This window comes from Diplotaxodon limnothrissa, linkage group LG15 (assembly GCF_057381915.1).
Source record: "Diplotaxodon limnothrissa isolate DT_005_m linkage group LG15, D_limnothrissa_male_GT1.1, whole genome shotgun sequence".
NCBI classification, from domain to species: domain Eukaryota; kingdom Metazoa; phylum Chordata; class Actinopteri; order Cichliformes; family Cichlidae; genus Diplotaxodon; species Diplotaxodon limnothrissa.
In genome coordinates this window covers 32556835-32584519 of record NC_140610.1, presented here as the reverse complement: position 1 = coordinate 32584519, position 27685 = coordinate 32556835, and the positions used below count along the sequence as shown (strand labels likewise).

The 27685-nt window shown below is 42.9% G+C and overlaps 1 protein-coding gene across 1 annotated transcript in view; it reads right to left on the bottom strand.

The window, feature by feature from the left end:
* Positions 1-27685, bottom strand: part of nt5dc1 (5'-nucleotidase domain containing 1) — an 88156-nt gene that overhangs the window by 7465 nt on the left and 53006 nt on the right. Inside the window, exons 7-10 of the mRNA XM_085373431.1 lie at positions 26428-26602; positions 24067-24164; positions 13962-14083; positions 1029-1202 (exon numbers count right to left, since the gene is read on the bottom strand). Coding sequence (XP_085229557.1) covers positions 1029-1202; positions 13962-14083; positions 24067-24164; positions 26428-26602 — 569 coding nt within the window. The remainder of the gene's footprint in view (positions 1-1028; positions 1203-13961; positions 14084-24066; positions 24165-26427; positions 26603-27685) is intronic.

The window sequence follows — 27685 nt, the reverse complement described above, 5'->3', positions numbered from 1 at the left end:
GGCTTTTTCTGTATGTTGGAAAAAATAAGTTCTTGGTTTTAATACATGAGCAGTAAGTTAGATCAGGGTGTTTCGGGTAAATGTGACCACTTTACTCCATCGCATCTAATTTTGCTCTTCCTTCCTTTACTGCAGTAAAGTACAGTGCAGAGTGCCCTTTGAAACGAAAATGAGGAAATGTTCTTATCCTGGTGTTTCTTGCCAGAAGATGTGCTGACGCCTTATTTTTTTGTCTGAGGGGATGTTAACATCCTGCTGCTTAATATCCTCATTGAACTGTGACCAAGAGGGCTGATATGTATTTATTCATTTCTTTACAATTTCCTTTCTACACGACAGAAGTTAAACACCTGATATGATCCATAATTTGCCTTTAAAAACCTTTTATTTCATGACTGTGTCTCAGCAAGCCTGCCTCACAAGTTCATGAATGGATGTTTTAAGGTCAAACACAGTTGGGCAGTATTCTCAACTTTTTGGACTATTAAAGCAAAATTAAAATAAAGTCACTTACATTTTTCTATCCTACAGCAGTTTTAGAGCAGCTGATCTCAGTGCCAGACTGCTTCTGCAGATCCATCAGCTGAAGTCATATTCTTTAGTTCCATTTGGAAAGTCGTATGTAGCACAAACTATTTACTTGTTGCACATCTGCAAGCTGCTTTGGAACCTATTTCAAACTATAACGCCTCCTTTTGAGTATTGTGCTTTGTTAGATTCAAAGTCATCCAAGATTTTTAGTACATAGACCTATGGTATCAATTTGAAACAACTATGTTGCTTTATTCCTGAGTTACTGCATTTAAATCTTGAGTTTCCACGTTGCCTGCCCACCTGCCTGGTAGGCTGATGACAATACCCCGTCAGCCTTTTACAGCTGAGGGGTAAGAACTATACTTAAAGAAACCAGAAAGAGTCAGACACAAGTTCAATTGACAGAAGATTTGAGCCTGCATATACAAACACAAAGTCCACAAGGTGTCAGAAGGCTAGAGCTGGGGGTAGGGAATGACTGCTATATAACTTACCTCAAACTTTCCCTTCTTCTCTAGAGGCTCCACTTGCGCCTCATTGGACAATGCCGCTTCACTCTTTGGGACGCCCTCCCCCTCCATTTCTTCCACTATCATCACCGTCTCCCACTTCCCAAAGCTGCTGGCAGGGAACATGTCTGATCTCATGCTGTCACCGAAATAAACTACCTGCAGGGTGAAAAATAACAGCCTGGTTACTCTCAGTGAAACAGAATTCTTGCGTAGGCTTAGTGAAAGTCAGTTAAACTGGTTTTTATCTTCTTTTAACATTCACAATGATGACGGTAGCATGTATGAATTCTGACCTATTTCCCACACACACAAAAAAGGGTCTCACTGGTGATTGATGTTAAGAGGTTAAAGCCCTCCAAACTGGAGTGGGGAACTCAGAATGCAGGAGTTTAAAATGAAATGACACAGACCTACTGACACACAGAAGATGGGAAAAGGGCATTAGAGTAAGTAGTATAAAATGGAGAAGACTAGAGGTCAGTTCACAGGAATACTACACAGATACATACAGTTTACAGTTGCTGGAATTTTCTATATCTCTTTTATCCTTTTCACACAAGCCCTCAAAATAGTATATGTAAAAACAACTGAATAATCAAATAAAACAATAATAGACTTGGAGGGACTTTATACCATTTCACATTCAAAAAACTCTAAGGTTCTAAAATGTTGATGGGTTCCCTCTAATTCCACAGCATTTCTGTTGGATTAAGGCCAAAGTTTTGACTTGGCTTTATCATTTTACACTCTTTGGTAATATTTTAATATTTAATAATATTTTGCATTGTGTCATGTCTTATTGCACAATTCACTATCCTTTTTGATTTATTTGATGATTAGAGGCCCTGACTTTTTCCTTTAGAAAACATTCACTCCATCAGTGATGACAAGCTGTCAGACCCAGATGTAGCCAAACAGGTCCAAACCATGACATTACCACCACCGCGTTTCACAGATAGGCTAAGATTTTTAACCACTTTCTTTTAGTTAACATAATTTTTGTAATGAAAACTGAAAGTACATCTCATTTGTCTTTAAAACACAGTTTCAACAGATCTGCAGATGGCAGAACCGCTCTGTCTGGAAAGCAGTGTTTTATCCCTGTCATGCAAACCAGTCTAGCTCAGTTTATACCTAATGGTGGTGTATTTAATGGTCATATATAGCTAAGCTGATTAGTGTAGCAATTCTGAGTCTAGTACGTATTACCGTTTCTACCCAAACCCAATATACAATGATGTAAACCCATACTAGCCGAAACAAATAGTGATCACACACACATATCTCTGCAAATATATGCGTGTTAGATACAACTAAATCAAACCAGAAGGCCATAAAGAGTATGTAAGGCATTCCAGTAGCTGGGGGTTGTCTCTCTCCTCACAGCTCTGTGCTGTGACTCAAGAGCTCCCTTTCACATGTAAACAAACAGACCGGCTAATCTGGGGGGCTGCAGCCCAGAGCCTGTGGTGCAAGGACTGCAGGAGTTATATTTCCACTAACTTTCCCAGAACTGGCCACAGCTGATCCTCGAACCCCAGAAACATCCTGCACCTCTCATTGCTAAGCAGTACTGCTGCCAGAGTTGTGGGATCACTATGATAAATATTTAGAGAGGCCATGGATTCCAGCACAGAGAAAATATATTACAGATAGACTCATTGTTGATGAATACAGTTACACCGACCTCAACTACACTAAGCTCTGCATTAGGGGAAGACCTATAAAGAGAATCAGACTCCAGGCTATGGTTAAATCAGCCAGGCAGACACCTCTTGGTTTGTAAGCATAACGATCACACTGTTCATTGGTTATAGATGCACCCTTTAGTTTTTGTATTTTATTCTTAATTCTCAGCTGTCAAACTTGCTGTGCCGCAGCACAGCTGGTGTTCTAGGAACGGTTTCTTGACTTGATTTCTCTCCAATATTACGATTGGCTAACACAAATACATTGCACTTTTTGCATATAGAACATTTGTGAAAAATATATGGTGGTGTTGGTAGGAATTTCAAACAACATGAGCAGCATCGTGGAAATCCTAAAGGCCTGTGGTACGTAGCTCACTAATAGAGATTCAGATTAAAAACCTTTCATCTAATTAGAAATCCCAGTCTTCAATTAATTCAATACAAAATATTACATAGAGTGCACTATACAGGTCATCGGATGTTCAAGATGGGCTTTACGTCTACCAACAACTGCTCAAACTGCCAAACCAATTCACCGGACAATTATATCCACGCTCTTTGGTTCTGTCCACCAGTTCAGAAGTTTTGGCGCGAGATATGTGAAGACTTATCGAAGTGTCTGAAATGTAACATTCCAACTTCCCCCTTAGTGTGTTTGTTGGGCAGCTTAGATAATGTCACTTCAGAAAAGAATATCGCCCATATGGTTTTCACTGCCCTATGCATAGCCAAGAAAACAGTCCTCATGAACTGGAAAAATAAAAATAATCTTAATTCTAACCAATATAGAAATTATCTATTAGATTACATTAGTCTTGATACAGCCTCTGCCACCACATCAGATCAATTGCTCTGGGCTCCTTTGATCAGCTCCATCACCTAGTGGGGGTGGGGGGTCATAGTTTGGTCCCGCCTTCACTGTTGTGATTGGTGTGGGGGTAGGGACAGGCTTAGGGCGTCGGGGGGTTCCCCGGAGGCATCTTCCTTGGGGGGCTCAACCCGGGGTAGCGGTCATGTCCGGTTAGGGGCTCTGTTGGCTCTCCGGTGACTGTTTCCTCGCGGCTGCGTGCAGCGGGGCTAGGGGAGGGTCTGTGCTGACGGACGTGGGTTACTGACCTGGTAGCCTGGCTGCCCCTGGGTGGGTCCGGGATGGGCGTGAGGTTCTGGGGGCGCTCCGTCTCTGGGCTGGGACCCGGACCGGGCCTCGGGGGCTTGGGTCCTGGTTGGTGTGTTGCCGGGGTTGTGGGCGGGTGGGTGCATGGGGGCCCAGCCCTGGAGCAGGGTGCCGCCGGTGCGTCGAGCCACCTGGGGGGCTCTTCAACTGGTGGGGGAGATTGTCACATCTTGCAGGAGCTTTCCTCTCCTCAGGAGCTCCCTCTGCAGGAGGGGGAGATACAGGAGAGGTGGAGGAAGATCTCAGCCTGGGTGTTTATTGTCTTATGTAGTCTGGAAGATGAGTGGATGGTGGGGTGGGTGCAGTTTTCTCTGTGGTGGGGTTGGGTGGACTGTCCCGGGCTCTGTGGGGCCGGGCGGCGCTGCTGCACTGGGCCCGGTCTGGATGGGCCTGGGCCCCCTTTCCCTGGCGGGTCGCGGAGTATGGGGGTGCCTACTGGGGTCAGCGGGGGAGCTGGCCCCAGGGAGGGGTCACTTGCCCCTCCCTTCCTTCCCTCCCCATCTCCAGCTGCCTCCCTCTTCCCGCTCCACCACAACCACCCACACATGCAGGGCCTTGGAGTAGGGGTATGTCACCAGGGTGCAGAGGAGGCTACCCCCCCCTCTGTCCCCTTCTGGCTGCCTCTGCCTCAATTTTATCCCACAACTTAGACATTCACATTACTCACACTCTCATTACACATACATATAGGATCTTGGGGGTGGGCACGATACACGGAGTCCAAAGTACCATCAGGGTGTACACCCCACCCCTGGCATCGTTGCCCACCTCTCAATTTTAAATACACGTAGACATTGAGGGCTAGCAGGAGGGACCATGCGCTTACCTGCTGCTCTCTGGCAGGTAGCCCCAAGCCCTCCTGGGTTTTAAATGCACCTTAGAACACACATGCATCAACATTACAATGAGCGGGTGGAGGGAGGTTCGGAGTCTTCTCTCACCCCCGTTCTCTGCGACCTGCTGGGGCAGGGGGGCTAGGACTAGGAGGAGGAGTTGGCCGTCCGACTGCGGTCTGGAGTGTGGAGCCTTCCTGCTGCTGCGGAGTCGGGGCGGTCTGCCTCCCCCCACCGTAGGGAAAAGGGAAACACCACCTGGGTCTGGGTGCAGTTCCCCCTCCAGGGGCGGGGGCACCTAGACCCGGTTTGTAGAGTACGCTTGGGGAGTGTGATCGTGTGTACAACGTCTCTTTATGTCTGTCTCCACGTTGGTTGAGTGTGGAGTAAGTGCATATGAGAGCATGAGGGTGGGAATGGATGTTTGTATCTGTGTGTGCCTGTATGTCTGTGTCTATATGTCAGGTTGGGTGTCAGGCGCCACCTCTCTGGGGACATCTCAGGCCCTCCAAGGTTTGGAGGCCTATCTCCCCCTACCACCACTTCCCCTGCCAGTGGCGGACCCCCTCAGACATCGGTGCGTTGGTGGTTCTTTGTGTCCGGGGATGGGCGTCCAGGTACACACCGGCTCACTCCTTGGCGGCCGCTTATCGGGGCCTGGAGCCTGGGGCTCGCTCGGGCCACTTCGGAGGTGGGGTGCCCCCGGCCTCTCGGCCTGGGGCTCGGTCACTCAGGCGCAGCTGGCTGCCGGCGGAGCTCACGGGCGCGTCACTGCAACTCCCCCTGGCTTCTGCTCCGCGGCTGCTGAGTGAGCCCTCATCTGGGACTCTCCTCAGCTCTTTCCGGGACAGTGGCGCAGCTGCCCCTCTGTTGGTCTTCCTTGGTCTCTTGTGTTCTGGGGGCCTCTGGATGTCTGGAGTTTTGATCTCCTCCACACCTGCTTCACGCCCTGGAGGACGGGGCTGTGGCCCCCCCACACCCTCTAGCAGATTATTACATGAAGGAACCTTTTAAAAAAACAAAAAACAAGCGCGTCCATACTCACAGGTGTACACACGGGTACACAAACTACACCCTTTTTGGCTCCTACCTCAAAGCACACTGTGTTCTGTTGATCTTATGTGCTGCACAATAATGTTTAACATTTAGTATTTACTGTCATATTCCCATATATCATTGTGATGTTGTTTATTCTATTACTCTTGTTCTCTTCTGCTTGCTTTCTTTTTTCTTTCTCAGCAGGTGATCCAGGTAATTGATATATGCATTTTTTTTTCTCTGCCCGTTCTGTTGGTTTTTGTCTTTTGCCCTTCTCCCCCGTCCCTCTTCTCAGCTGTTTCTCTTTCCCTCTTTCTTTCTCCCCTTCTTTCCCCCAGTCAAGTCTGTCCCGTATTCATTAAGTGAAAATAAAATAAACAATAAAAGGTGAATCAAATGGACCATTACGGCAAGGCTGGGATGGTCAGTTTGGTAAAGTAAATCCGTTGGGCATCTTTCTTTGCCTTTAGACAACAATTCTGATGGCAAAAGAGCCAAACGGGACAGGCCAAAAAAAAAAAAAAAAAAAAAAAAAAAAGAGAGTTAAAAACTGTCTAAATTAAGTTTAACATCCTGGCATCCATGAAAACTTAAAATTATGATGTACAGCTCTGCTACCACTTCCAACATAAATGAAGACAGAAAACTAAACAGCAGTGACGTTTCTTGGGTTACTGAAGTTGGACTAGCTGGTATATATAATTATGTGCTATGTGATCGCTAGCGACACAGCTATGTTAGCATAACATAAGTGAAGCTGGAGGATGCATGCTAACTTTTTTCGATTCAAGAAAAGTTAACGTAAGGGTTCCCGATGGTTAAGGACAAATGCAATAGCATGGCAGGATGCTGTAAACAGACCAAACTTCAGCCAGGAGAACAACTGAGATAATCCATCCACAATACGAGGTTAGTCATTCATATACTGCAACAACATGGGAATAGAGCAGCTGCGAGAGAATTCAACACTAATCAATCAATGGTACAGAAGTGGAGGAAGCAAGAAGAATGAGTTGAGTAAAATTTGACTTATCTGACTGTTTTGTTTCACATAATGCGCCTTATAATCTGGTCCACCTTATGTATGAAAACAGACCCGTTCATCGACAGTGCGCCTTATATGTGTGCGAAAAATACGGTACATAGACTAAGTTATAGGATCTAGATCGGGAAAAAAAAGAGAAAAAAAAGAAAAAAAGAAAAAAAAAGAGATTCAGTGACCAGTAAGACGCCCTAGCTTTAGGGAAGTCACCAGTGTGTGAATGTGAGAGTGAATGAATAGTGGCATTGTAAAGCGCTTTGGGTGCCTTGAAAAGCGCTATATAAATCCAATCCATTATTATTATTATTATTATTATAAGACTTATTAGAGCAACAAACTCTTTTTCCAGACTAAATGAAGACCTCCTAAATTAGTGAGATGCAGTTCCTCTCCAGTGTACAGGTTATCTGGTGCAAATTAATTAAAATGCTATACAAGTAGAATTGAATTCAAAGTTACTTGACGTGCCATCTTATAATACTAAAGTTTTTCAGGATGAATTCTGCAGAACATGTAAGCATGGAACTTTATCTGGTCATGCCTCATTATGTAAGTTGAAAGCCAACCAGAAAATCTAGTATTAATATAAAGTTTGCAGGTGAAAGACTAGGAATCCAATGGGATTCCTTCATGGCAAAAAGCTGCACATGAAAGTTTCCCCTTGGTCAAGTTATGAGAATCAGCCATGTGGGTCTGTAGTTCTTTTATCAGGCAATCAGGCAATGCAAACATATAGAATGACCTTAATGAGGCCATTGTGCTACAGGCAGCATGGAGCCTGGAGCATAAGGGGGGTGGGGGCAACAGACATTTTGTCAGTTACACTCTCAGAAACCAGACATTTCTCTTAACTTGTGAAATACTGTCAGCAGAATCAGTACACATGTTGTTTTTTTTCCTTTTTAACCTGTGCCGCTTTTCCCAAAACAACACAGGGAACACAGAATGAACTACCCATACCCAAAGAACCTGTCTGATCATGTCCGATCAGTCCAGTCACAACCCCAGTAGTTTCAGCAGTGTCCTGTAAGTCAATTGTAATCTTCCTTGAATGCCTCTATTCAAGCCACCTGCCTTAAGTCCTGTCAGGTGAAAGTGGAGAGAACTGAAAATACAGAGTGCCTCAGGTCAACCCAGAGGAGTCTTTAAAGCAGCTATAAGTGCAGGTTGACACTAAATTCCACAAGAGCTTTCTCCACGTGGCTGAGGAACAGGGGGAGCATTGAGCACAGGAGTGGGAGGAGGGGGAAGAGGAACTTTCGATGTGGATGGTGATGAGTATTACTACCTGGACTTGGGTTTGCCCAGTGCAGTGCTGGCTGTGCCTGATCTATTACAGATCATTTCTCCTGCCCTAAATTATTTTGTCAGTTTAGATAGAAAAAGTTTATCTGATTATTTTTAAAAGAAAAGTTACATGCTCTTATGGTTCTTAAGGCATTGTTGGCAGCTAAACTACAGATTTCCTTATTCCTCTTATTTCCAAAAGCAAGAAAGCTTCATAGGAAATCATAAAGTGCTAAAAATTTATACATCACCATACCACAACAACCGTAGTAGAAGATTTATATTTCACACACATTGATTTATATTTCAATGTGTACAATTATGTGAGCGAAAATCACATTTCACATTTCTGAATAAATGTCCAAAAACAGTTATACTCGTGTTAAATTTTTTAAGTGTTTACTTGGATCAATTGTGAGCTTTCTGAAAAATCAGTATAAATTGTGGTTGCCTGTCAGTGGTGTTAAACCCCATTTGCCCAGCCACTAACAAAGCCACTGTCAAAGTTCTTGTCTTAACATCACAATGTCACAGTGTGTGTCCCAGGGTTCTGATGTTCTGGCGGCTGGCTTTTGCCCTCTGATAGGGTCTCCTATGGCAAATTGGTCCTGCGTGAGAGACCAGACAAAGAGCAATTTAGAAGACCCTTATAAGCGTAAGATCAAGGGAACAGGTTGGGGAACAGATCCTAACTGTCATCTGCGCTTATCTGCCAAACGACAGTTCAGAGTACCTGCCTTTTTGGAGTTCCTGGGTGGGTTGCTTGAGTGTGCTCCACCTGGGGATTCTGTTTTCTTACTGGGAGACTTTAATGCTCATGTGGGCAACAACACCGAGACCTGGAGGGGCTTGATTGGAAAGAATGGTCTGCCTGATCAAACCACAGTTTGTCCTTAATGAACACCATGTTCGAACACAAAAGTGTCCATAAGTGCACATGGCACCAGGGTCCCTGAGGTAGATGAGGTTCACCCTGAGTTCCTTTGTCACCGATTCTGTTCATAATTTTATTGACAGAATAGCCAGACGTAGCCAAGTGATGGAAGGCTTCCACTTGGGTGCTCTCGGAATCGCATCTCTGCTTTTTGCAGATGATGTTATTCTTTCGGATTCATCAGGGCATGTCCCACTGGTAGAAAGCCCCAGGACATGCTGGAGAGATTACATCTCTTGGCTGGCCTGGGAATACCTTGGTGTTCCCTCGGACAAACTAGAGTAGGTGGCTACGGAGACGGAGGTGTGGGCTCCGTCTCGGAAAAGGAGATGGAGCCCATCTATTTTCTTCTCCTTGTCCGGGACAAGGAGAAGAAAATAGATGGATAACATACATTATTAATTGCTTGTAGAACATTCAAGTGTAATCATTGAGCATACATATTTATATTTCATTGTATTATGTGAAAATCTATCAAATTTAAAGGGACATGATTGTTCCAAATTAGGTCCTTTTAGACACAATTATACATCCCTGTGAGCATACACAGACACACTGGATTATTTAACAGCTTTTTCCTTTAGATGCATTCCAGTATGGGACAGCTCTTCTCTCTACAAAAAGCCACAAGCCAAAAAGCTTTCATTGTAACGTCTAATGGGAGTTTTGTGGCTGGCTTGTAGTTAGACTGTTGAGAGCAGAGATGAGTCAGCATTTTTTCTGGTCTATTTTGTCTGGCATTTTTCCTTTTATGTAGTTGTGTCCTGTGCCCTGTTTTTGACTAAACTGTTGCTTTGATGCCACTTTATTGCTTGTTTTTCTGATACAATTTCATAATTTCACACAGATGGAAGCTTATTTGTCTGGAAGACAGCTGCATTACTTACCAGACACCAAATATAAGCTATTGTCTTATAAATACCTACTTTATTTGATAGTTTTCATCCATCCATCCATTCGCTTCTGCTTATCCTTTTCAGGGTTGCGGGGGGCGCTGGAGCCTATCCCAGCTGTCATAGGGCGAAAGGCGGGGTACACCCTGGACAGGTCGCCAGTCTGTCGCAGGGCTAACACATAGAGACAGACAACCATTCACACTCACATTCACTCGGACATTCACACCTAGTGGCAATTTGGATTATCCAATCAACCTATCCCCACAAGCTGCATGTCTTTGGACGGTGGGAGGAAGCCGGAGTACCCGGAGAGTAACATGCAAACTCCACACAGAAAGACCCCGGCCTGATGGTGGAATTGAACTCAGGACCTTCTTGCTGTGCGGCAACAGTGCTAACCATCGTGCCACCGTGCTGCCAAAATATTCACGTTTACATCCAACCATTGTCATTTCTGATCTTGTTCCCTCCCAACTAAAATCTTGTCTGTAGATCCTTATTATCTGGCCCTAGCAGATCATAAGCTAGGGGACTCCGAGTGACAATTCCAAACTTGGTTAATTGGGTCAGGTGACGGTATCTGGTGTAAAATCTTTTGACATACGTAGTATTTAATGAAGTATATGAAGTATTTAATTGAAATTTTAAAAAGTTATTTTCATAGAGAAAGAAATCTAGAAAGTTGTATATTTGGCTAATCCCTAAAGCTTCTTAGATTGTTTATTAGGTTTTATTTAATATATCCTTTAAGTGATCACATAAAGGTTTAATTAAGGTTGAAAATCTCATTTTCAAGACTGTCAACTACCAAAGAGAGCAGCAAATACTATTTTATCCATAAAAACAAACAATACAAATAAATGTTTGTCTTATTCTACAAATGAGTCAACACAAAGCTTTTTGAGTAGTCAGCAAGATTTTAATCCGAAATACAATTAATGTGGGGGAAATAAACAGTTGTAAAGTAGCACTACTTGTCAGTCAATTATCCAATTATTTTTGATCCTTTCTGTCTATCCTTTCTATTCGGTTTTGTTTTAGTTCTACAGCATTTGGTATGACCACCTTTATTCTTTAACACAGCCTCATCTTACTTGGGCAAGCTTTCTTGTAAATATCTTGTAGGAGTCTTCAGGAATAGTTCTTCAAGTTTCTTCAAGGATGCCCCAAAACTTCTGGATACTCCTTTTTTATTCTATCTTTCTTTTCTCAATCGAGGTGATCCCACATTCAGTAGACTTTCTAAAAAATCAACAGTGTGCCTTATGTGTGAATTCTGGTTGTGCTTATTGATGTTGAACCGATTTTATGTGGTACACGGCGCTCAAAAGTCTGTCAAAAAATGTTTTAGTACAACTTTGGTAAGCTACGAAGCTGCACCGCTTGATGGATTGTTGGAGCATTACGGCTACCGTAGTCAGGAGCCTTGCGGAGTAATCCGGGTCCAAACTCCACTTAAGGTCCCGAAGTCAAACGAACACGGTGGCATCACTGAGAGTGGAAAAACTGTCTAAATTATTTCGTTTTTAATAAAATGATCAGCATTGCCACTTTACCAGGTATAACAATTAAATTTAACATCCACGCATCCATGACAACAAAATTTATTACATTTAACGGAGTTAGAAGTTAGCAAGAAGTTAGCTTGCTAGTTTCCACCTAAACATCATATAGCATGTTCTGACTGAGAGATTTGTGAAAAATTAAAACGTACAGCTCTGCTATCACTTCCAACATAACTGAAGACAGAAAACTAAACAGCAGTGACTTTTGTAGGGTTACTGAAGTTAGACTAGCTGGAATATAATGATGTGCTACATGATCGCTACACAGCTATGTTAGCATAACATAAACACAGTGAAGCTGGAGCATGAACGCTAACTTTTATCCACTCGATAAAAGTTAACGTGAGGGTTCCCAATGGTGTGGGACAAATGCAATCACAAGGCAGGATGCTGTAAACAGACCAAACTTCAGTCAGGAGAACAACTGAGATAATCCATCCACAATATGAGGTTAGTCATTAATATACTGCAACAACATGGGAATAGAGCAGCTGCGAGAGAATTCAACATTAATGAATCAATGGTACGGAAGTGGAGGAACAAGAAGAATGAGTTGAGTGAAGTTTGACATATCTGACTGTTTTGTTTTGCTTAGTGCATCTTATAATCCGGTGCACCTTATGTATGAAAACAGACCCGTTCATTGACAGTGTGCCTTATAATCCGATGAGCCTTATGGTCCGAAAAATACGGTAGTGCAAAAATATTGTTTTACACCTGTCAAACAGTTCTATTGTTGGCACTTTACATACAATCGACTAAATAAATGGGAACAAATTATATGTTTCGCAACAGTACTTTTTATATGCTCGAATGATTCATAAGTGAGTATAAAATGGCTTTTAAAACAATAAAAAAAAAGAGAATTCCTCTTAAAATGATGAAGCACAAGAACTGGAATGAAAATGCGTGAAAAACCAGCCAAAGTCCAAAGACTTTAAAAGACCTTCAAAAAGCCTGGAGAACTAATACTCTAGACCAGGGGTGTTCAACTCCAGGGCTCAAGGGCCAGTGTCCTGCAGGTTTTCGGCTACGTTCACACTGCAGGTCTTAATGCTCAATTCCGATTTTTTGATCAAATCCGATTTTTTTGTCTGCTCATTCACACTACAAATAAAATGCGACAGCAAACGCTCTCAAGTGTGAACGCTCAAAGCGGCCGCATGCGCAAAAGAAGATGTCACACACAACGCGCTCTGTTTAGACCCAGAGCAAACAATATTGTTTGACTGATGGCCCTTAATATAAAGACTTCGGACTTCACGTTTCCCAATTTTTGCTTTAAGTTATTTTGTTATTTACATAATAATGTAGATAACCTAATAATGATCCTTATTGCTGTTTTAGAGAGGAGCGGTGCTTCAAAGGATAGTTGCAGATTTCTGTCAGAATCTGCAGATTATGCAGTATAAATAAAATGTTAACATTTCTCCAACGTTGTCTTCCCAACAGTTTCACCGGATGGCCAGGAAGCGTTCGCGATGTCTTATCGGGCGCTTGATAATTGGCGTCTGTCTTGTGTCAGTGATGTAAAAGACAGATTTAATGCGACTTGACCGTTCACACAGCAGTCGCTTTCTGAAACATCGGGTATGTATCAGATTCAGTACAACATACGAAAGTGACCCAGATCGGATTTGAAAATATTGGATTTGTGCCGTTCACACTGTCATACCATGATCGGATATGGGTCGCATAGGGTCAAAAAAATCGGATTTGATGCGCTTTCGCCTGCAGTGTGAACGTAGCCTTAGATATCACCCTGGGTCACCACACCTGAATCAAATGATTAGTTCATTACCTCTGGAGAACTACAAGACAAGTTGAGGAGGTAATTTAGCCATTTAAATCAGCTGTGTTGGATCAAGGACACATCTAAAACCTGCAGGACAACGGCTCTTGAGGCCTGGAGTTGGACACCGCTGCTCTAGACCACTTTAAAAATGTAAAAAAAAACGTGGCTCCTTGGAAGAAAAAGTCTGAAGCCAAGCATTTAGAAAAGTCTGAAGCCAGAGGTACTTGGCTGGAGTTGACCACAGTATTTAGTTAGTTTAGCTAATTTTTTCCATGTTTAATTTGAGAAGTCATAAATATATCTGTATGTACATGACAAAAAATAAGGTTTCCCTTAGTCTTGTCAATTAAACAAACCACTGTCGTGTGGGACTGAATGTTGGTTAACTGTTGTTTTCTTGAGGGAAAGAAGTGTCTCTAAGAATGGCTTATACTGGCTCTATCAGTGAATTCTCAGCATGCTGTCACACCCCTGCCTTGTCAACAGTCATGCCAGGGGCCATGTTCCTCCTCTTCATCACTCTAGTGTGAATCTCCCTGAGCGTATTTATCATGAAGCCTTCATCTCTTTCAGTGCCTGCCAAAAGCTGAAGTTGGAGCTAACCTCAAAGTGAGCCAGAGCTCTGGCTGCCTGCTGTAGTGTATGAGGTGGTTTGTGTACCTTGGGCTCTGGTTTCCCCGTCATTTTCTTGAGCAACTCGTGGAGGTGTGGCCAGTTGCCCTGGGAGTACCAGCCGGGTTTGTCCAGCGATGGCAGACCTTCGCTCTCCTCCACATCGTTCACTGCACAAGCAAAAATGGGTAATATAAAACAGTCGCAGCAGTTTGACCAACAAGCCAGCTGCTGCAGGAGCAGACACACCAGCAAAACCTCCAGTAATCCAGGACAAAACCACACAACTCAGTGGCAGAGGTACAGCGTCATTTGTGCAGGGAAACAAAGAGTAAATCTCAGTGTTTGTGAAAAAACAGAACAGGGAAGTACAAATAGCATCTTATCCTCAGCTCTAATTTGTCTTTTAAATTACTTTATGATTCTTTACTAGGTCTTCAGAATCATTCAACCTTTTAACCCTCTGAGTTGATCATAGGTTGTAAATCTAACCCCAACACGACCCTCACCCTCTATTTCAAAGTCCAAAATGGACTTTTTTGAAAAAAGTTGGAATAATTATTTTCTTATTTCCTCAATTGCCAAAATTTGGAAGAGCATTTTAATGAAAATCATGCAACCACGAAAAATGACATATTCTGATAGCCCAGGCTAAGAATTTGAATTTGGGTTGCGACTGATGAGGATGTCGACCTCAGAGGATTAAATTACAGTGCTATTAATCGGGCTAGATTTGCATCTCTTCAAATGTATAAGGCAGGATATGGAAAGATGGAATACATATCCGTTAGGATTTAGTGACAGGATAAATGTGATAAAGATGAATATCTTACCATGATTGCTATATTTATTCCTCTCTCTTCCGATAAGCATACCTGAAACCCAATTCTCAGAATGGGATAAGTATATATCTAGATTTGTCTGGGAAGGCAAGCGGCCAAGGGTACGATACACTACTTTACAGCTTACTAAGGAGAAAGGAGGAATGTCGCTTCCTAATTTAAAAGAATATTTTCGTGCTGCACAGATACGCCAGATAACATATTGGTGTAGTGATGATTATGGGGCTCGCTGGAAGGATGTGGAGCTCTCCACACTCAATGTCCCAATTCAAACAAACATGGGTATAAAAAAGATCCCTGAATACGTAACTAAAGACCAAGATAGGAACCCAATAATATCCTTTACATTAAATGTATTGTATGATACAGTAAAGGAGTTCAGAATTGGTAAAGAGCTTGGTTTGCTAAAATGGATAGCCTTCGATGAAGAATTTGGACCAGGAAAATTGGATCTTGGTTTTAAAAATTGGAATGAAAAGGGAATCACAGCAATTTGTTTATTAATCAAAAAAGGAGAAATTAAAAGTTTTGAAGAATTAAAACGGGAATACAACTTAAAAAACAAGGATTTTTTCAGATACTTACAGGTGAGAGATTACGTTAATAAAAACATAAAAATAAAGGAAGACAAAATCCATCCTATTATAAAAATAATTATACTGGCATATAAAAGTGTTATTCCAAAATCAGTGTCTACCCTATACAAATGTTTGATGGACTCAAGACAGGAATCAACTGTATATGTTAAAGTAAAATGGGAAAGAGAGCTGAGTGAAGAAATCACTGAGAGGGTGTGGTATGAAACATGGAAAGAACATAAGAATACAACTCACTCATTGAGGTGGAGAGAATTCATCTGGAAAAATCTAATTCGCTATTTTATTACACCTAAGATTAAAAATAAACAAACCAATACACAAAAACAATGTTGGAGGCTGTGTGGATGGGATGAACCAGACCATAAGCACATTTTCTGGAAATGCAGAAAAATTCACACTTTCTGGGTTAAAATTCACTCGGCTCTCTGTGATATATTAGGTTATATTATTCCTAGAACCTGCCTTGTTTTGTATCTAGGGTACTTGGAAGGTACTGTAGATGTAAAGGATCGTTACCTGGCTAAGATTAAGATAAGATAAGATAAGATAGAACTTTATTAATCCCTCGGGTGGGTTCCTCTGGGAAATTCGACTTCCAAAAAGCACAGCAACGACCGAAGTTACAGTTACAGAATTGTTATATATATATATATATATATATATATATATATATATATATATATAGCTGGATAGCGTAGTGGTTAAACTACACGCCTTTGGAACAGAGGATCGCAAGTTCGATTCCTGCCTGGGGCGTCTGTATCCAGTAAGGGTCCTAAGGCTAGACCCCCTATGCTAAGCAAGCCTACCGCAGACATGAGCGAGACAGATAAATATGAAGGCATGCCGGCTCGGACGTCGCCCGGATCAACAAGGTCCGCGTCAGGTGTTGAGGAACCAGGGCACCCTGACGAAAAGTGGGCTACTGGAACAAGAAGGCATCGGTGGGCAAGGGACGAAAACAGGGCGTTGTTGGAATGCTACTACGCAAGTAACCCCGGCGGAAGGGGCTACATGAATAGGATGAGGGACCTATGGATTCTTCGATACCCAACATCCACAATGACGGCGAAACAACTAGTAGCTCAGTGTTCCAACATTCGAAAGAAGGGACTGCTCTCACAGCTAGAGATTGACGAGGTACAACACAAATGCTACGGCAAGGAGGAGTCAGGACGCCAGGTCAGGGGGGAGATATCATCACCCCCACCCGAGATTGGGTACATAGCCCCAAGTGCGATAGGAGAAGGATCGTTGAGTGCGAGAGGAACTGACCTGAAAAATAGGATCATGGCCAAGCTTGAAACCTGGATCCCCCGTAGCCGGTTACCAAGATTACGTGAAGTACCCTCAGAAGGTCTGCTAGATGATGTTAATGCAGCACTACGGGCAATACCTACAACCACGATTACCGACACTAACAAGCTGATCTACAATACGGCAGCAGTGATCAGTGAGATGCTTGGCTACAAGTTGAACAGCCACAAGGGGCAGTACCCTCCATGGAGAAGGAGGCTAGAGGGCAAGATCAAAGTAGCACGGAGGGAGGTTAGCCAACTAACGGAGTTGCAGAAAGGTGCGACAAATAAGGTGCCTAAGAAATACAGCAAGCTGTCCATACCTGAGGCCTTGGAAACTGCCAAGCAAAGACTCACAGCCTTGGCCAGCCGCTTGAGGAGGTACACCAGAGAGATAGAAGGCAGGAGAATAAACCAGCTGTTCTCCACAGAACCAGCAAAGGTGTACTCTCAGTGGCAAGGGAACAATAAGAGAACAGCACCACCAAGGCTGGAGACGGAGCAATACTGGAAGAGCATATGGGAGAAGGATGCAACCCATAACGGCAATGCTCAGTGGCTAGAGGATCTGAGGGCAGACCACAGCGACCTCCCTGAACAGGGTCCAGTAACCATCACAGTGGCAGATATCCAAGAAAGGGTCTCCAGTATGAAGAGTTGGACAGCACCAGGGCCCGACATGGTTCACGCCTACTGGCTGAAGAAGCTGACTGCACTCCACGAGCGTCTGGCAGCACAAATGAACCAGCTGCTAGTTAACGAAAGACACCCGGAATGGCTAACTGAAGGCCGGACGGTCCTGATCCCCAAGGACCCCAAGAAGGGACCGGTCCCCTCCAACTACCGACCAATAACCTGCCTCAGTACTACATGGAAGCTCCTGTCAGGCATCATATCGGCTAAGATGAACAGGCACATGGGTCAATACATGAGCGGGACACAGAAAGGAATTGGCAAGAATACCAGAGGTGCAAAACACCAGCTACTGGTAGACAGAACAATCAGCCGAGACTGCAAGACCAGACTGACCAACCTGTGCACTGCCTGGATTGATTACAAGAAGGCCTATGACTCAATGCCCCACAGCTGGATACTGGAATGCCTAGAATTGTACAAGATCAATGGGACCCTAAGAGCCTTCATCAGGAACTCAATGGGGATGTGGCGTACAACACTAGAGGCCAACTCCAAGCCCATAGCACAAGTTACCATCAAGTGCGGGATCTACCAAGGAGATGCTCTGTCCCCACTGCTGTTCTGCATAGGCCTGAACCCCCTCAGTGAGATCATTAACAAGACTGGCTACGGATACCGACTACGGAACGGAGCAGTTGTCAGCCACCTCCTGTACATGGATGACATCAAGCTGTATGCCAAGAGTGAACGAGACATCGATTCACTGATCCACACTACCAGGCTATACAGCAATGACATTGGAATGTCGTTCGGACTGGAGAAGTGTAGTCGGATGGTAACAAAGAGAGGGAAGGTAGTCAGAACTGAGGGGATTGAACTACCAGAAGGCAACATTGCAGACATAGAGGACAGTTACAAGTACCTGGGGATCCCGCAGGCAAATGGGAACCATGAAGAGGCCGCTAGAAAGGCTGCAACCACCAAGTACCTGCAGAGGGTCAGGCAAGTCCTGAGGAGTCAGCTGAATGGTAAGAACAAGATCCGGGCCATCAACACATACGCCCTGCCTGTGATCAGGTACCCTGCTGGGGTAATAAGCTGGCCAAAGGAGGAGATAGAAGCCACTGACATAAAGACAAGAAAGCTCCTGACCATGCATGGAGGGTTTCACCCCAAGTCCAGCACCCTGAGGCTGTACGCTAAGCGGAAGGAAGGGGGCCGGGGACTGGTGAGTGTCAGCACCACAGTCCAGGATGAGACAACGAACATCCAAGAATACATTGGGAAGATGGCCCCAACTGACCGAGTGCTCAGTGAATACCTCAGGCAGCAGAAACCCAAGAAAGAGGAGGGAGACGAGGAACCATCATGGAAGGACAGGCCCCTGCACGGTATGTACCACCGGCAGATAGAGGAGGTGGCTGATATCCAGAAATCCTACCAGTGGCTGGACAAAGCTGAACTGAAAGACAGCACAGAGGCACTAATCATGGCAGCACAAGAACAAGCTCTGAGTACAAGATCCATAGAGGCTGGGGTCTATCACACCAGGCAAGACCCCAGGTGCAGGCTGTGTAAAGATGCCCCAGAGACTATCCAGCACATAACAGCAGGGTGCAAGATGCTAGCAGGCAAGGCATACATGGAACGCCATAACCAAGTGGCCGGCATAGTGTACAGGAACATCTGTGCCGAGTATAACCTAGAAGTCCCGAGGTCAAAATGGGAGATGCCCCCAAGGGTGGTGGAGAATGACCGAGCTAAGATCCTGTGGGACTTCCAGATACAGACGGACAAAATGGTGGTGGCTAACCAACCGGACATAGTGGTGGTAGACAAACAGAAGAAGACGGCCGTAGTGATCGATGTAGCGGTTCCCAATGACAGCAATATCAGGAAGAAGGAACACGAGAAGCTGGAGAAATACCAAGGGCTCAGAGAAGAGCTCGAGAGGATGTGGAGGGTGAAGGTAACGGTGGTCCCCGTGGTAATCGGAGCACTAGGTGCGGTGACTCCCAAGCTAGGCGAGTGGCTCCAGCAGATCCCGGGAAAAACATCGGAGATCTCTGTCCAGAAGAGCGCAGTCCTGGGAACAGCTAAGATACTGCGCAGGACCCTCAAGCTCCCAGGCCTCTGGTAGAGGACCCGAGCTTGAAGGATAAACCGCCCGCAGGGGCGTGCTGGGTGTTTTATATATATATACACACACACACACACACACACACACATATATAAATACAGAGACAAATATAAATAAAATATACAAAGGGGATAAATAGAATAAATAGGAATAAAAAATAAAAATACAAGTGAATTGCACATTTCAAGTATTGAGTCTATTGCACTGTTGACTATTTACAAAAAGTATTGCACAAGGTATTGTACAGTGAGGTGAAGAGGCACTACAGCTTAGTTGTTCCCCCCTCCTTTGTCCTCCTGTTTCCCCTCCCTCTCCCCTCCAGAGAGGAGAGTTTGATGGCGTGTGGGACAAAGGAGTTTTTAAGTCTGTTAGTTCTTGTCTTGGGGAGAAGCAACCTGTCACTGAACAGACTCTTCTGATTGTTTATGGCCGTGTGCAGAGGATGCCCAGCATTGTTCATAATGTCCATCAGTTTCTTTAATGTCCTTTTCTCTGCCACTGTCACCAGAGTGTCCAGCTTCATGCCGACCACAGAGCTAGCCTTCCTGATCAGTTTCTCCAGCCTGGATGAGTCCCTCTTTGCTGTGCTGCTCCCCCAGCACACCACAGCATAGAAAAGTACTCCAGCAACCACCGACTGGTAAAACATCCTCAGGAGCTTCCTGCAGATGTTAAAAGACCTCAGCCTCCTGAGGAAGTACAGTCGGCTTTGGGCTTTTTTATACAGGTACTCTGTGTTGCATGACCAGTCCAGTTTATTGTCCACCCACAGCCCGAGGTACTTGTACTTGTTGACCACCTCCACCTCCTCCCCCTCTATCTGAACCGGCAGTGGACCTGCTCTAGACCTCCCGAAGTCCACAACCAGTTCCTTAGTCTTTGAGGTGTTGAGTTGCAGGTGGTTTGTGTGACTCCATGCGACAAAGATTCTCCTTTTGGCAGCAAAGAAGGCCATCACCAAAAACTGGCTTAAGACAGAAACACCAGGAAAGCAGCAGTGGGTAGCAATTGTGGAGGACATTATGAAGATGGAGAACTTTACACATAAACTAAAATTAAAGGAAGAACGCTTTTTGAAGAACTGGGGAAAATGGTTGACGTACAGCAGAAGAAAAAAAAACAAAGACTGAACTGAATGAAGATGGGCATACAAAAAAAAAGAAAAAAAGAAAAGAATGTGAAATGAACGATGGAAATGTTTGACACCACAGGCATGTTTCCTATTTTTCTTTTTTCTTTTGTTTTACTTTATCTTATTTTTCTAATTATTATTATATATGTATTTATATTTTTATACATATATTTGTTTGTTCCTTTTTCTTTCTAATTTCACTGTCTTGAGTTTGTGACCCTCTTTGTATTCTGTTATTCTGAAGAAACTGTATGCGTAATGGACAAGTGAGTTGTTCAAATAAATAAAATAAAAAGTAAAAAAAAAAAAAAAGACAATCGAAATGGTAGAAAACCTCTGAAGTTTCTGTTTGGTTTAGTTTGGTAACTTGATTCCAAGTATTCCATGACTCTACAAAGACGTGAGCTGCTGTTGATAGAAACTGCATTTCGGCAGCCCTTATCTCAGCTCAGCACTGAAGGGGAAAATCAGACTACGAATGAAAGCAGCACAGTGAAGATTGCCATATTCAGATCCAGCCATGCCCCTCTTGTTTCAATCCAACCTTAACAAACACCACTTGTCAGCCAAGGTATTAACAAATCTCATCTTTTCTCTCCGAAAAGTCAGAGCCATGGTTCTGTGGAGGTAAAACACCCGTGTCATTTTCAGAATACAGAGCTTGTGAATAACAACGCGAATAAGAGTTTTCCACTGGTTGGCTACAGGTTTGATGTTAGCAAAGAAGTTCCTTCTAGAGAAGCTGTTTGTTAGTGCAGATAATAAGCAAAAGTGGAACTGGGATACAGACATGTAATCCCCAATGTTTCAGTAATGATTAACTGCACGATGATCACAACATCACATTTAACAATGCTGGGCAGCTTCCTATAGATCATTTTCAATAACTGACTGTTTGAGTTTAAATTGTAAGAAATAAATGTGTAAAATTACAGAAAATATCCTGTAATTTTACACATTTATACTGTAAATATTTCATATAGTTATAAAAACTAATTCACAGCTTTAAGTATGTATTTTCTTACAGTTTTTTTTGCTAAAATAAACTTTGTGAAAATGCAAATGTGCAAAAAGAAAACTTTCTGAAGCTGCTATATACTGTATGACTGTTTGACTTTCTGCAGTAAGCCTCCTTAGTCAACCTAAACAATGGCAAACGCTTGCTCCCTGTCTGAATTTACACTCTCCTCTCTGTGAAGCAGGATAGAGGGCTCACTGCATCTAAAACCCAGCAGCAGCATAATGATAAAAGGAGTCCTTCACCCTCTGCGATAAAAAAGACAGTGTTCCACAGAGCGAGTTCAAACTCAGGTTAAATATGCTAGAAACATTTTGACAGGAGAGAAAAAACAGTAAGACGAGGGATGAGCACCTGAACATCTGCGAATACTCATGCACACGTGTATACTCAGCTGCAAGGACACTGGGGTATGAGAGTGATGGGGTCATGTGGTTTGGATTCAGAGCAGTGCAAATGGTGCAGCTGAGATAAGCAGCAGCTCTTAAGAAGTCCTGTTTCTGTAACACCAGTTTTTTCTTCTACTGGTGACGACTTTCAGGCTTCAGAAACTGACGAATTTGAACAGATAAAACTATCCTGTCCCAGAATGACAGGCACTTTACACTAAATTCAGTCATTCACCCATTCACACACAGGTGATGGCAAGCTACATTGTAGCCACAGCTGCCCTGGGGTGCACCGACAGAGGCGAGGCTGCTGGACACTGGCGCCACCGGGCCCTCTGACCACCACCAGTAGGGCCATCTACAAGTACACCATCCAGGTACTTGTAGAGTACTTTTATGTAGTGTTACCTAATCTGCAGATGATGAGGAAGTAAATGCAATTTGTGAATCTGAATGTCTTCAGAATATAGAAGGAAAGTGGACGTTGTTCTTAAACCAATCATTTACGAGCTGATGATCAGCTCTGCGCGCTCACCTTCATGACAATGAATTGAGCATGCTTGGCGGGTCTTCAAACATCAGCTCTAGTGTAATAAATTTGAAGTGTTCTAAATAAACTTTATTGGCCAATAAAAATGAGAATATGTCAAGAGTGCAGAACAAGAAGCAACGATTTCAGTTTTAAAAAAAAGAAAGAATAGAGGCCAGATGCCGATGCTACTTCTGCCAGCGTGGCAAAGCTAAGGGCGAGGGAGAGAATATTTCAGTGAGTGGATCATCCCGTCTTCACACATAATGCATCCCCAGTCTTCTTGCTGGCAGCCCGATAATCCAGACATGGGGAGCATACCAGGAAACAACCCCTGTCCCAGGACACGCCTTCACCACCAGCATCTAGGAGCAGATGTCTGGGGTTGGGGCAGGTAGGAGAAGCTACATGGAAGCTGCAGATAGTGCTGTCAATAACAGAACGCACAGCTGTTTATAATATTCAGGTTAAATGTAAAATCTGTGGTGGTTATAGCTGGAGTAAGCTCTCATTCCCATCAATAGACTAATAAAGTAATAAAAGCCTGTTGTAAATGGAGCAGCACAGGTGTGGGGTTAGAACAGTTGACGTCAGAAAGAACTCCACCATCTGGTTATCTCCGGGTACTATGGCTTCCTCCCACAGTCCAAACATAAGCAATTATTGGGGTTAGCTTAATTAATATTTCTACATTGTCCATAGGTGTGACTGTGAGTGCGAATGCTTGTCTGTCTCTGTGTGATAGACTGCCGACCTGTCCAGGGTATACGCCGCCTCTCGCCTTAGGAATGTGTTTACTGAGGTCACAAGTGAGCCAAGGAGGTCAAGGCTCCCTTGCCCTTTAGTTTTGGTGACTAGCCAAGCTTGATATTCTTGGCTGATAAACTTGCATTCCACCCTCTTTTTTTCAAATAAGGTCACTTTCATAATGTAGAATCCAAAACCAGTGGGTTTGTCCATCCTTTAAACACTCTCAATTGCAAACTAAACATGAGCCAGTGTAGTTTGACCTGTTTTAGTCAAATCATCCACAGGGAATGGTCTGGAGGAGCTTTTTACATCTGTAATTAAGCTTTGGCTTAAACTGAAAATGTCCAGAAACCACACTCAATAAGTCGGTGTTAATAACCACTAACGTACACTCTTATATGTCCTGAAACATTCATATTACAGAGGTCAGCTACAGTAAACTTACACAACACCATTCCTTAAAAAGTATTACCAGATCATTGGACTCAAAATGATGCCACTTTGCTGTTTAATGTGGCAAAGCCAATATATTCAATTGCAGACATGCAGCAGTAATTACACAATATGACAAACACGTACAAGATAATTGAAAAAAGATGTTTTGTTTTTGTTTAATTAAAAGTACGTTTTATGTGATGGTACTCTTTAAAGTGACAGATTATTATTTTTATATATTTGAAATCATAATAATATTTTAATGTAACATTTAACAACATTTTGAAACCTCCAGTCGGTGCAAAAGTTATATATTTGAGCCTTTTCTACAGATGTTTTCAAGGCTTAAATAACTGAGAAATGGGTGCGGTGATCTTTTACTTACCAAGGGTTCTAAAGGGCCTCTGCTGGGGCACCAAGGAGAAGAATCCTGGCTTAAGGGCATTTGTGATAATGATGTCAAATAGTTCCTCAAAGTCCTTCCTGTAACAGCCAGAGAAAACTCTTTAGACTCGACAACTCGTGGAAAGCATCCAAGTACACAAGTGCACACAGTGAGGCTGAATGAGCCTAAACAATCAGATGATACAGATGATAGAAAACACAGAGCAATAAACAGTGAAGAAATGCAGACTAAAGTAAACACCGACCTACAGTCATGAGGACTTTAGTATACATGTTTATGAGGAAGAATCTTCCTTATAAGGAGAGAAGCCAACAAGCTGAGACAAGACATAAATATTAGTATGTGCCAAGCTTTAATTGCTTCATGACAAAAGTGCTCATTATAGTACAGTACAGTATATAACCGTGGCAAAAATGGGTTTCTGCACATTTTAACAATCATAATTCAGAACTCAAAAGTCTATTTGTACTGAAAAATATATTAATATAATTGTGATCCACACTTTGCAACTATAACTGCTTTAGCTCTTCTGGGAAGGCTTTCCATGAGGTTTAGGAGTGTGTTTATGGGAAAGTCAGACAGTGATGTGTGACTTTGGAAAAGGAAGGGCCATCCCCAAACTGCCTACACTGGGTCAGGGACAAGGAGTTTAACCCTTTCATGCATAGTGGTCACTACAGTGGACAGCTATTCAAAGGCGGTTTTCTTGTATTTGTGTCTGTGTTGATAGTATACTTGCATATAAACCACTACATTGGACACTGCTGTGTCACTCCATACCCTGCCACTCACTGGGTGACAGGGTTATATTTGTTATATTTATATATATATATTATATTTATATTTATATATACCTATGTGGTATGTGACTTTTGTTGCTATGATGCCAGGTCTCTCTTGGAAATGAGATTTTTAATCTCAATGAGATTTTTTACCTGGATAAATAAAGGATTAATAAATATTTGTTACATATATTGTTATAAAATATATTTAAAATATATATAAAAAATATTTTTGTTATGTTATAGTTCTTTCACATTTTATTTTAGTAGTTTGTCAAATTCATAAGTCAAAACGTATGTTGTCCACCTAAGTGGACATGTAAAAACCTCTTTGAAAAGTGCATGTTTAAAAAAATTAAGTTCAATTTTTTTTAAATTCAGTTTTGGCTGCCCATATGACCCACTCCCACATTAGCCGAAGAAAATGGATAAACATCTCAACTTTCAGTACTTTATATAAACCAGAAAACATGCTTAGTCAGTGGAATAAACACTCACAGAATCATGAAATGATGCTATTCTTCTTATAAAAAAAGTCTTCATCCAATTGTACCAAATAGTAATGCCCACTTCACTGGACAGGTTGGTCAGTATTAGCTTGTACTCTCCTGTTGGACAGAGCTGGCTTTCCTGTGCTATTTCTGACAGCCTCGTGTCATTGGTGTTCAGCCACTATTTGCCACACAGCAACTACTGTGGGCCAGTGACGATTTTCTCTTGAAAAGGACGGTGGCATGATGACAAAGGAGAAGCCCCGTTTCTCAATAAAGTGCTTTCTTAACATATCACACATCATGTGCTGACATGACCCACCAACACATTTCCCTGGAAGAATACACAAACTTTGGCTGTAAGACAACCAAGTAGGATGTTGAAGCCAACTACCTCAATCAGCACAAACACTCCTCCCTAAACCACTTCAGCCTAATTTCTAAGTCTTACAACAGAAATCTGCTGACCTTGTAAAGGTCTGAGTGTGTGTCAAACACACACACTCAGACAGGCCTCTGCTTTCTGTGGAAGACGACAGGAAATGGTGTGAGAGGAGGACATCCAGAGCAAAACGGCTTTAACCTGAAAACTTCACATGGAGCAACAGCTTCAAGCAATGGAGACTGAAAAAAAACCAAACTATCGACAAGGCCAGAGAAGAGGATAAGAGCCGACAAAGAACAAGAAGGGCTTATCTAAGTCCAAACACAGCAGCAACGTGGACACTGTGTTGTTTCAAGGCCCTGTACTGCTGCTTGATCGAGTGTGAAATGGGGCTTAGGCTACAAAAACAAGGCTCTAACCACACTTTGTATAGTGAAGACAGAGGGAAGCTGGTAATGCACAAAGCCAGTGATTTGAACAGTAGCCCCACCGCTACAATTTAAAAACACAGACCTCATCAGCATCCTGCTGGGCAGGTTTAGAAAGGTCAAGGATGAGTGAGTTGAATGAAAAAAGAATAGGTTAAAAGCCCTATTTGGACTGTTATGGTAAACAAAGCAGATGAGGTTCCAGCTTTGTTAATGGAGGTGCCACTGTGAAGTATTGGTGTGGGCAGTCTTACCCCAGGATGTGTTCACAGATGAGCCTGCAGTAGTCGCTATGGGAACTGGTGATGAGGAGCAGAACCTGGCCAGCATTTTTCATGCTGCGCAGCCAGGTCTTGACAGAGTCGGAACAACGCTGCAGGTACTGGCCCGGATCCCTCTTCACACTTGGGAAGTATGTCCCTGCATCATCTGTGGGGAAACACAACAGTAGTAAGACACGTGCACGCTATGTAAACAAAAGTGACGCTGCTACTATTTCACATTCAGATTTCCACAATCTGACACACCTCGACAGAGACTCCCGTAACAAAGCTACAACAGTTATTTACTATGGTAATAGTTGATTACTGTAGCTGTGAAGCACTACTACCATGCCGCTTGGGGCTTCGTATTACACACTGAGTGTTTCTTTTTCACTCTCCCTATGTTTATACACCTCTCTGTATTTAATCATTAGTTAGTGTTACTGTGGCTTTTGTCTTGTGTCACTCTCTTCATCTTTTCATCTCCAACTAGTCATGGCTTTGCCTCCCTGAACCTGCTCAGTTGAAGATTTCTTTCTTTTAAAAGGGCGTTTTTCCTTCCCGCTGTCACCAACTGCTTGCTCAAAGTGGGCCATTTAATTTTGGGGGTTTTCTCTATATTATTGTAGAGTCTTTACCTTACAAGACAAGACAAAGCCCATTGAGGCCATTATTGTTGTAATTTTGCACTATACAAATCAAAGTCAACTGAATTAAATTGAACTGAACTCATTTGTTATTTACAGTCCAATGCTAGAACACCCTCAGCTGCTGAACATAACAGCATTTCCTTACTACCCACTGACCATCTCATTAAAATTGATCCCCACTGTAACATACGTGTAAGTTACAGTTGTGTCATAGAGCTAAACTGACAGCATGTTTCTGAGTGGCTAACACAGGTCTGTTTTTGCTCTGCTGTACCATCATACAGTGCAAATGTAACACTATATGGAAAGTACCAGCTGTTCACAACCGCTAACGTAGTGTCCATTTTTAAACAGGTAAAATTTTTATTGTCTAATCTGATTTTTTTAAGTAATCTGTGGTCATCTTTATCTTTTTACCTGATATAACACTTTAATAACAAAGGACAGCATGCTGACCTCCAGTTATGGTCACTTATTCTAGGATAAAATTCTTTCAGCTGCGTTAAAACTTTGATACAAGTAACTACCTGTAATGCAACGATGCAGAGAAACAACAAAACAAAGAAAAAGAAAACTGAAATCTGCTACCATAAATATGC